The 10,481-nt window shown below is 42.2% G+C and overlaps 1 protein-coding gene across 3 annotated transcripts; it reads right to left on the bottom strand.

Moving 5' to 3' along the window:
- Positions 1-1,572: 1,572 nt before the first annotated feature.
- On the bottom strand, positions 1,573-9,471 carry LOC147616670 (uncharacterized). Of its 3 annotated transcripts, none has more exons than XM_086777742.1 (8): positions 9,335-9,471; positions 7,741-7,825; positions 7,324-7,368; positions 7,103-7,165; positions 6,870-6,917; positions 2,199-2,258; positions 2,027-2,087; positions 1,573-1,863 (listed from the first exon to the last, which is right to left on the bottom strand). In XM_086777742.1, exons 2-8 carry the CDS (start codon positions 7,816-7,818, stop codon positions 1,823-1,825), a joined length of 396 nt encoding a protein of 131 aa, XP_086633868.1. In that variant the 5' UTR covers positions 7,819-7,825; positions 9,335-9,471; the 3' UTR covers positions 1,573-1,822. The 3 variants fall into 3 exon arrangements, with proteins under 3 accessions (XP_086633868.1, XP_086633869.1, XP_086633870.1); XM_086777743.1 differs by having other exon boundaries at positions 9,339-9,440; XM_086777744.1 differs by lacking the exon at positions 7,103-7,165.
- Between the last annotated feature and the right edge of the window lie 1,010 nt (positions 9,472-10,481).

Raw genomic sequence — 10,481 nt, 5'->3', positions numbered from 1 at the left:
TGAAAAACCGTCCTAGCACAAAAGAACCATCGTGTAGACCAAGACTATGATGTGTCGCAGCTGCATCTAAATGTCGAACCACATAATCATCCACCATACATCTCAAGTGGCATAGAATGCACCCAAAGAACATAGGATCATGTCGACACCCATGGAAGCCGAATGAACACAACTCGAGGTCGGCATCATGTGAACCAATGCCCTCGAATCATGTAGTGCAACTCAAACAATCAACGGCATGATCCACTGCATCTATGTGTGTATAAACATGATCCAAACTATGCAACATACCCTCTACTAGGTCAATCTCTCTAATAACTGGATCTAGGAAAAAAACTGAGTCAAATGAAAAACTCTCTAGATCCATATGCATCAACCTACCTCTCCTACGAGGCTCACCTCAATAAAGTCCACACTACTCTCATACACAATGCCTGACTGCTCTAATATGTGTACTATATCCACCCGAACGCTATCAGGTAATCTATGAGAACTAGGAGTAGTATCATGAATGTCCCCATGTGTGAAAATCCTAGAAGAATAGCTTGTCCTATCTTGCAGAAGCAACTCAGGCCTATGCCCATAAGTATCCTCAGAACCCAAATGTGAAGTATCACTAAACTCGTGTGCTATAATGGATGTATCACTAAACTCGTGTGCTATAATGGATGTATCACTAATCGAATGCACACAACCAAGGTGGCTTGCAGGAGATCCCGACTTCAACCACAGGCGAGCCTACTGCCCCAGCAAATTTGCAAATAAGGGTGAGGCATCCAATGAGGATAACGATGATGACAAGAGAAAAGGTCCAATTCTGCAAAGGGGCAGTGAGTGCATTCTCACTGCAATGGAATTATACTTCCTCGGGAGTGATTTGGGGACCAGAGGCAACAGGGGTAGGATCAAATTTGCACAGGAGAGAGGTGAAGCATAGGTAGCAGGGCCTCTACAGCTCTCGCAATTTCCTCTTTCTTGTAAGAGATGTGGAGGGAGAAAAGTTTGCACATGGGGGAGGGGAAGCACAGGTAGCAGGGCCAAAGTTTGCACATGGGGGAGGGTAGCAGGGCCTCTACAGCTCTCGCTTGCTCTTAAATTTACTTTTAATGGGAAAGAGAGATGTGCAGGGAGAAAATGCTCATACGAAAGCAAGATGTGTGATGATGATCAGACAAGAATACACAAGCTCGGAGAAAATGCTCATACGAAAGCAAGATGTGTGATGATGATCAGACAAGAATACACAAGCTCGGAGAACATGTATTTTACTGTTAGAAAATAGCCAAGTGTGTACCCATTCATAGTGGCCACAACATTGAAACCTAAAACAATCAAACTTGAGTATGCCAGATTTCAGGGCCCCCACAAATGTTTTAGTTTACTCATCATAACAGTAGTGGAGTGCTCATCAAACATGCATGTCATGTCATGAACAGGCATTAAAGAGATGTCAATTATCTCAAGGCAAACTAGAGTAAAGAATACACAAAGCTAGGAGAACATGGAATTTTACTACTAGAAATTAACTCGAGTGTTGTACCCATTCATAGTTTTTACGACATTCAAACCTACGACAATCAAACTTGAATATTTCAGACTTTGACCTTAGAATACAGCTATGTATTTTGGTTTTCTCAACATAACAGTAATGGTGGGAGTGTCAACATGCATGTCATGTCATGAACATGCATTAAAGAGATGTCAATTATCACATGGCACACCAGAGTCACAAGTGAGAATTTTTTCATCATAATTTCCACACGTTTTACAGGTTCAACTGAAAATTTTCAAGATACAAGCAAAAATGAGTAGCTTTGCTGTATCAAGCTGCCCCTTCAGAAGCAGTCCTTGCCCCATCTGCATCTGCAAATCACATGCAAGGTTGTTATTTTTCATGTAGTGATGGGGCACTGATATCATGGGATTACAAGGAAATGAATTCTTTGAGAGTAACAGTATCCATGAGAAAGGATTTAAGTGCCTTATATGATTGATTGTGAAGAAACATGCAAAGCATAGCACACACCTACACAGTCTGTAGGAGCATAGGAAGACCTCCTTGAAGGACGAGGATTATGAGGTGTCGGCTGCAGCACCATGTCGACTAATTTAGTGAATCATACGAGCCCATCACAGTATGAATGCAAAGTAGCCAATTTTCAATGTAAGAATCAACATGATTTCACAAATTTACACACCTGTAACTTTGGCAGAAGGGCTTCTATCATGGTTTTGGGCTTTTGACCTGGTGCTCTTTCCTGCTATGAATAACAAATTTGCATTGTGTTTACCGGAAAATGCCGCAATGTGTGTGTGTGTGTGTGCGCGCGCGCGCGCGCGCGTGCGTGCATGCAGCCACAGGCCTGCATGTGCCCCTGTGCACGTGTGGTGCCCCTGTGCACGTGTGGTGCCCCTGTGCACGTGTGGCATGCATGCATGCGTGCCTCGGCCCTCCCCCCCCTTCACCTTGGACAGTCATATATGCACATAGATGCCTGGTCTTCAATTTCATGTTCGGCACTAACCTTTGTTTGCTTAGACTGCTTATCATTTTCGTTATGGAACATGGAAGCCAGAGCACACAATTCACACCTGCCTCTAAGAGAAAAGCCATGAAAAAAGGAGACTGACAGTTTGAAGTTGCACATGGAACTCTTGGAGGCAGAAAACACAGAACTACTCTATATTTGCTGCTGCTGACCAGCCACCCAAATCTAAAGCTACGAAACAGAAACCCTAATATGCAGATACTGTTTGGAGACCCTACTGCTGCACAGAAACTCTTTTTTTTCCCAAGAAAAGATCGGCAATCTATGGATTTTGGGGTTTTTTGGGGTTGGAGAGGGAGGTTTGTTGGGGCTTAGGGGGTGGTGTCAGCCCATCTTCCACCCCTAGAGCTATGTCAATGGTCTTGTATTGATGTGCCTTTTTTACTCACCTTTTGGTAGCCTTGCCACACAAATAAGGATTAAAAAACCAAGAAAATTAGCAATTGCACAATGCATACTTAATCAACCACAGAGATGTGATAAAGGATGTCACTAGTTACTTGGCCTTCAAAATTTCCTTTACTCTGGTTGCACATGGAAATGCACAAAAAGACAAAGCCTATGTCCTATCAAAAAGATTCTTCAGCTACCAACCTCAATACCCAACCGTGCATGCGAAACTATGTGCTGACATTATGCTGTACTCACGAGAGCTATTGCCCTTGCATGAGCCCAACTAACTCACCAGGATCACCAACCCTTCGATGAGTTAACATACTCACTGAACAGAGTCACCAACTCTTTCATGAGTTTATGCAGACACTAGGGCAACCAACCCTTGCGTGAATGCAGAACTACAATAGTCAAAGTCACCAACTCTTCTTACTGACTTAGAGTCACCAACTCTAATCACTCATTAAAGTCACCAACTCTTACATGAGTGAATCCATCATGGTCCAGGAAATCCTTCCGCATGGCACAGATCTCTGGAGGATTGTGACATCCCCCTCGTCTTCTAATCAATTGTCCTCAACTGAAAAACGTCCGTATATGCTGTAAGGAGATCCGAGTAGTCCTTAAAGTATTCTTCATCAACCCACTTTGCATCAAGTGCAGGGTAGTGTTTGAATTTAACCAGATATCTACGAACAAGTTTGCCACGAGGCGCTTTTCGTTCCTTGTGGAAGATAATCTGCTCAGGCTGCAAGATTTCTTTGGTCCTCCACTACCGGTTCCAAAGGATCTGGACCAACATATGGTTTCAAGAGATTAACATGAAAGGCATTAAGTATCTGCCAATGATCTGGTAACACCAATCGAAAAGCTACCTCATTGATCTTCTCCAAGATCTGAAATGGTCCATAATACCTACAAGATAGCTTGGGATACATTTTCTCTTTGCCTATCTTCTTACTACGGAGGCGAGCTTTTTGGAATTTCAATAAAACCCAAACACCCTCCATGAATTGCAACTCTTTCTAATGTTTATCTGCAGCTTCTTATGCTTTTCCTGGGATGCTTAATTACTAAACCTGTCCACCACAATAGTCCAAATAGCGTCATTCCCTTGCTGCGTTTTCGGAAGATCCATGATAAAATCCATGGCGATACTTTCCCAAGGCTGATTCGGAATCAGCAAAGGTTGAAGCAACCCTAGAGTCTTATGCCTATCAAATTTGACCTTCTGGCAAACCAAACATTGGCGAACTAGCCTCCATGTACGGGAGGGGAATCAAAGAATCAAAAAGGTGGAGAAAGATGCACTTCTCCTCCGACTGGCCGCTCTATGACAAGAAGGCTATCTCATACAGGGGGAGGGGGAGGGAATAACCATAGGTGGTCTATATTGCCAAGTGGGATCACCACCTCTATCTGTGAGAAAAGGCCAGGCCGCCAGAGCCTCGAGAAAGCTTCCCGCCGCTTCCGCATACAGTTAGAGCCACCCTACAGCTTCCTCCACTGACCGCAGAGGAACTGACCGCAGAGGGTATGAATGAATTCCACCCAAATGCTACCGATGGACTCCACAGGTGGAGTGTTGGAGCCCTCAATGGCTTCACTGCATCGAGCTCTCCAGATGTGCCAAGATACAATGCTACTACAAATCTCCCATCTCTGGCACGAGCCCAGAGTCCAATGATCACTAGATGGGGCTGCGACTCGAACTGCCGAAATGCGAAGGTGAGAGACCTAAAGGGCTAGCCCCCCACCCTTCTCCTCATAAGCCATAGCAACCTCATCCTCTGTGGCCCAAGCAACAGTGCCCCATGGTCGAGGTCCTGTCCATCATGAAAATGCAGAGAATACGTTGCCAGAGCCGATTTTGACTTACATTGATAAATGGAACCTTACCTCAAGAATAACTCTATTTGGATGGGATGAAACTTATGACTTGAACTATTTAAACTCTAATAATTGATTTTAACTTATTAGTTGTGTGAGGTGCAACCACTGGATATTTTGATTAGTGAAAAACTCTTAAGTCATAGGGTTTGAGTTGGTAAAACCCAAATGTTCACGGACCTACCATTGAGAAAGTTCAAGTAACTGAAATGGTTTTGATTTCGGAAAATTTGAATGATTTTTTATTTTGAAAATGGAATCCTCATATTGGATTTGATGATTTCTAAAGTTCACTTTTTTTTAATGCATTGGATTTGGTGATTTAGGATTAGTTCACTTTTGTGAACCAATCAAGTACCTTGTTACTGAGTGATCACATCTTTGGGATGTTGGATCTCATGGCTAGTACTTGGTAGCCCTTCATTTTGGCAAGTCTCACCAGTGTGGTCAATGATCTAATGTTTATACTTGAGCGTAACTTTACTGTGAAGTATGATCCCTTGGTATTGGGTTGTGGACCCAATTCCCTAAACCTACATTAGGAGGAAGAGTGGAGTCCAAAAGAGCTTATATCCTCCTGTTGGCCTACTATGTGTGCATGATAACTCTCAGAGTCAAGACTTTTTTGGCATGGATGAGTTTACTAGAAGAATGTTCGTTCTTTAGGAGCAAGTAACTAACTTGAAAGGATGTTGATTCTTTACAAAACAAGTCAATTAACTTGAAAGAATGATAATTCTTCACTGGTGAGTTAAGTCGGGACAAGGTTTCTGGTACCTTAGAGCACTGAGTTAGCTAGTGACTGCTGATGCACACATGGGGTTTGGCATTGTAGGCTAAATTGTCCAGTTTTACGGTGCTAGGATTTCAAGAATCTTTTTTAGTATTGTAATCTAGTTTCTAGTTTCTTGATGTGGATCTATTCCCAGAAAATCTAATTCTGACAGTATGTCAAGAGGGAATTGGATTGGTAAGCCAACTACCTTAAGTGATTCTGGTCACTTGACGTACTTGGAACAAGTCCATGGAATTTGAGCTTCATAGCAAAGATCCACTCGCGATTATATTTACTTTCATAAGCTGACAAGAAAAGCCAAAGCGAGGGATGGAAGCTATGGTGCTTGATTAGAATTGGGGGTTAAGCTTGCCGATTGTTGATTATTTTCATGAGGACATGAATCTAATTAAGGGGGTAAGATAACGTTATACCCCTAAATGGGGCTTGGGAAGATGGGTTAGCATAACCCATGGTTAAGGGCCGGGCTAACCCAGATCAGCTAGGCTGAAGGTTAGGGTTTAGAAAAGCTAACTCTAGATTAGGTTTAGGGACTAGAAAGGCGTCAGGTTTGGTAGAACCTTGGACAAGCAGCTAGGGCTAGCAAGGATGAGGTCTCCATGACCTAGGGTCAAGCAAAGGCAAGCCAGCGGCGCTAGCTAAACACCAAATAATGCTTGAGAGCTAATAATAGTTGGGGCTAGTCTATATAAGTGAACCTAGGGCTCAGTTATCAGTTGTTAAGGAATGCAAACGAGGGATTCACGGGCAGAGACATCTGCCGGGAGCTTTGGAGGGATGGTTCTTCCAAGGGGGGTGGTTCTAGGAGGGATCACATGGCTGGGAGGAGAGTCACTAGTAGCCACAATCCATTGAGGTCATCATCGCCCGTATTGACGCAGGTTATCTTTACTCAAGGAGGGTCCAAGTATGCGATCCTAACATAAACAGCATCACAACAACAGTCAGCATAAAGCTAACATGACTTGACTAAACAGGCACAAACTGCCACATGGCACAAACAGCTCAATTCCTTTCCCAATTGTTGGGACTTGTTATCTTGCCTCTCCTATAAGAGCAAGCGTATCATTTTTAAAAAAAGGAACCAGTTAAGCCCTACAATGTAGCATTAGACATGTCACCAGCACATCAACTTCACCATCCATATCATAGACTACCATGCATATCATAGACTACCAAGCATATCATGGACTATAGAGTACAACAAATAAAGGTAATCCAACCAAAAAAAAAAAGATTACCTTTCCAAGGGCCCAATCGGCAGAGTCAAAAAATGCTCTCTCATGATCCTGAAAGCTAACAAAAAAATTCATCAACACACAACCCTTTTGACATTTCAACACACAGCCCTTTTAACATTTCACATGCATACACTGTAATCTAAAACAAGGTGGCAATACCCAAACAAGGCCCATATGATATATTATTTTTGGATTTTCTAAAACATTTTTCTAGAATTATTTTTAATGCTTACTTTTGATATTAGAGGTGGTTTCTTGGGGATAAGTCCTCCATATTTTTTCCTTAATTTGGCTTCCTGTAAGATAAGTGAAAAGTTCCTAATTACCAACAGAGCAATATGGCTCACACAAGTTAACACACAGAAACACATCCACAAGCTGTAACCCACAATTTCCACCGCAAAAATAAAACTCAAAACAGGAATTGCAAGCAAGCCAGTTAAATCATCCATACCTGTTCTGCTGCTGAAGGCAAAGTTGGCCGATCGGGCTCAGTAGGCTAGAGTCTCGGTTGCATTAAGATGGGCACTTGATCAGTGGACAATCTTGTTTTGAAAGAGAAGCAAAAATGCATAGATTTATTTTGGTCCATGGACCATCGCCCTAGTGGTATCACAAGTGCCCGTCAAGTTGACAGTGTGGATTCTGTGTGTGTGTGTGTGTGTGTGTGTGTGTGTGCGCGCGCGCGCGCGCGCGTGCGTGCATGTGTGTGTTTCTCAAACCCCCCCCTACGCCCCGCCCCCCCCCCCCCCCCTCCCCCCCCCCCCCCCCCCCCCCCCCACTCACACCCCCAAAAAAGGACAACAATATTTTAACCCTTTCCTGAGGAAATGTTGAATTGAAAACTGAGTTCCATTTAAATCATTGATACCTGTTCTTCTGCTGAAGGAGAAGTCTGCTGAGTAGGTTGAGTCTCAGTGTCAACATTCTCTTCAGCCAGGTTCCCCATACTCTCTCTTCAGAGGGCAAGAAAAATGAATCAAAAACAATGAAGAAAATATAAAATGCTGAACAATCTACTTTAATCTTCTAAAGTTGTCTGAATTTTAATATTGTAGAAAGCGATAATGTATGGGAACCATCTTCCTTACAACGTATAAAAGGGTTGAAAAGTTGAATGAAAAACTGCCATGGATCCAAACTCTCTTCCGTACAACCCAACGGTCAGCCCATAGAGATGATTCTACACCAATCATCAATTCCCATACACGCACACTAGCCAGAGGTCCCATGATTGCATGTTGCAAAAAAAGCTGCAAGGCATATTCTACCATGGATCACCAGCCATGGCCTTACCCTCATCCATCCTTGTATGTGTAGCCTCATTCCTGAGAGATGAGTTATCCACTCTACCCTGACACCACATCATGGCTACAATAGAATCACCGACCCATGGCCTTACCCTTATACATCCTTGTATGTCTCATTCCTGAGAGGTGAGTTATCTGCTCTACCCTGGCACCGCATCATGGCTACCATAGCTATAATCACTGGCCCATGGCCTAACCCTCATACATCCTTCTATGTATGTGTAGCCTCATTCCTGTGTGCCAGGCAATCGTTATCTGCTCTACCCTGGCACCGCATCATGGCTACCATAGCTATAATCACTGGCCCATGGCCTAACCCTCATACATCCTTCTATGTATGTGTAGCCTCATTCCTGTGTGCTAGGCAATCCTCTCTACAACACACCATATCGTGGGCTCCTCTGGTGTGATCGATCTCACACACAGATGTGAATGGAAGTCTCATAAATCACATGTTGCAAATTTTGGGATGTGTAGGTTGCTGCAGCTGATGCTGCACTCCCCAGACCTTTAGGATATTTTCAATCCCGGCCTGCACCGACAGACACAGCATCAACAGACTCTAAAAGGTCATAAACAGTTGTTCCACTGCTGATTATAATAGGCAATAACAGGCCTCTCGCAATTCAGCCAGAAAATCAAATGGGTGGGAGTCTTCTTAAAGAGAAAGCAACATAAAGCCCTTAAGAACCTCCTAGAAAACTGGTTTCACCTCTGATGCTGGGAAGATTTTATGAACAAACTAATTTCTTTGTGCACACAAGGATAAACATTTAATTCTCAAAATTTTCAATGAAAGATCTGAGGTATAAATTGGTCTAGCTTCCAGTTAAGAATCCAATCCTAAGCTGAAAAATACTGTAAAATGTGTGGTTAGCACATGCATAATGTGTGCACTTCTGAACAGTGCGCTAACAAACACATCTCACTACTGTTTAAACTCAGACCCGCAACTATGTTGCCCAGTCTGCAGTGGATTTAACAACATCACAAGGCTTAGAATTCTAGAGAGAAATTGATGGGTTGTATCTAACAGCTTGAATTTGTCTTCATTTTTAGAGCTAGCACAAAACAAACGCCCTGACTGCACAAAAACGGCAGGACCCAACAGGTCAAAAAGCCTCAAAAATCTTGCTTGTTCGAAGGGAGACGAACCTACTTCGGCCGGAAGCAATTCCCCTGCGAGAATTAATCCTTTATGTCGTATTATAAGAGAGAGAGAGAGAGAGAGAGAGAGAGAGGAGCTCTTTCCTTCTCTTAAACCCCTCTTAATACAACTACTTTTCATAAATGTTCTCTATACTAATTAATTCATTAAGAAAATCGTGGTTTTCCTTTAACAACATTTTTTATCTTGTGCTCTTTCAAGCACAAGATACTAATTAATTCATTAAGAAAATCGTGGTTTTCCTTTAACAACATTTTTTATCTTGTGCTCTTTCAAGCACCTCTAAATGTGATAAATTAATGGTTGTATTCTAGCTCATAAACGGGTATGTTCCATTATAATATTGTGGACGAGCTCTTTGCTCAAGTTGATTTGTAGAATTCTACGATTCACAATGCGAATCACATTTCATTCACATCTTCGAAAGAGCCAAGATATATGTTGTTGACTACATAACTTGATTCTCCTAGAGGGATTGGTCACAACCAGCTCTAGCCCGGGTGGTAACGACCACAATACAAGCACAAGCTAGAATTGATCCCTAGCTACGGATCAAAAAGAGTTTTAAGAATAAAAGGAAGCCATACCAGCTATAATCTTCATATAACAAATCTTGCATTATTAGAACGATGAGAGTGAATGTTTTGCTTGTGTTTACATCCATAAAATATCTAGACTATAAAAAACAAAAACCCATACATGGATGAGATAGTAGATTAGTGTTTAAAAGGCAACCCATACTTGGATGAGATAGTTGATTAGTGTGTATAAAAACCATCCATGGATGACATAGTTGATTAGTGTATAAAAGGCAACCAAATGCCTATCTTCCATCTTACACATCAAAACTACAAAACAACTAATGGATGTCAATGGTTGAAGGGTGTATTAAATGCTTGCACCATTGTGGATAATCACATCAAAACTACAAAACAACTAATGGATGTCAATGGTTGAAGGGTGTATTAAATACTTGCACCATTGTGGATAATCACTCTAAAGGAGTGAAATATATCAAAGAATAGTGTCTTTTTCGATCACTACCTTGCACTAATTGCCATAAAATAAATTCTTGACAAGGCTAATACTTATCAAAGAGCTACATTGTCCTTATGCTCTTAAGCCTAGAAATAA

This window comes from Cibotium barometz, chromosome 38 (genome assembly GCF_041138505.1).
Source record: "Cibotium barometz isolate CiBa-2024 chromosome 38, ASM4113850v1, whole genome shotgun sequence".
Classification (NCBI taxonomy): Eukaryota; Viridiplantae; Streptophyta; class Polypodiopsida; order Cyatheales; family Cibotiaceae; genus Cibotium; species Cibotium barometz.
The sequence above is the reverse complement of the archived record's forward strand: the minus strand, read 5'-3'. Positions and strand labels throughout refer to the sequence as shown.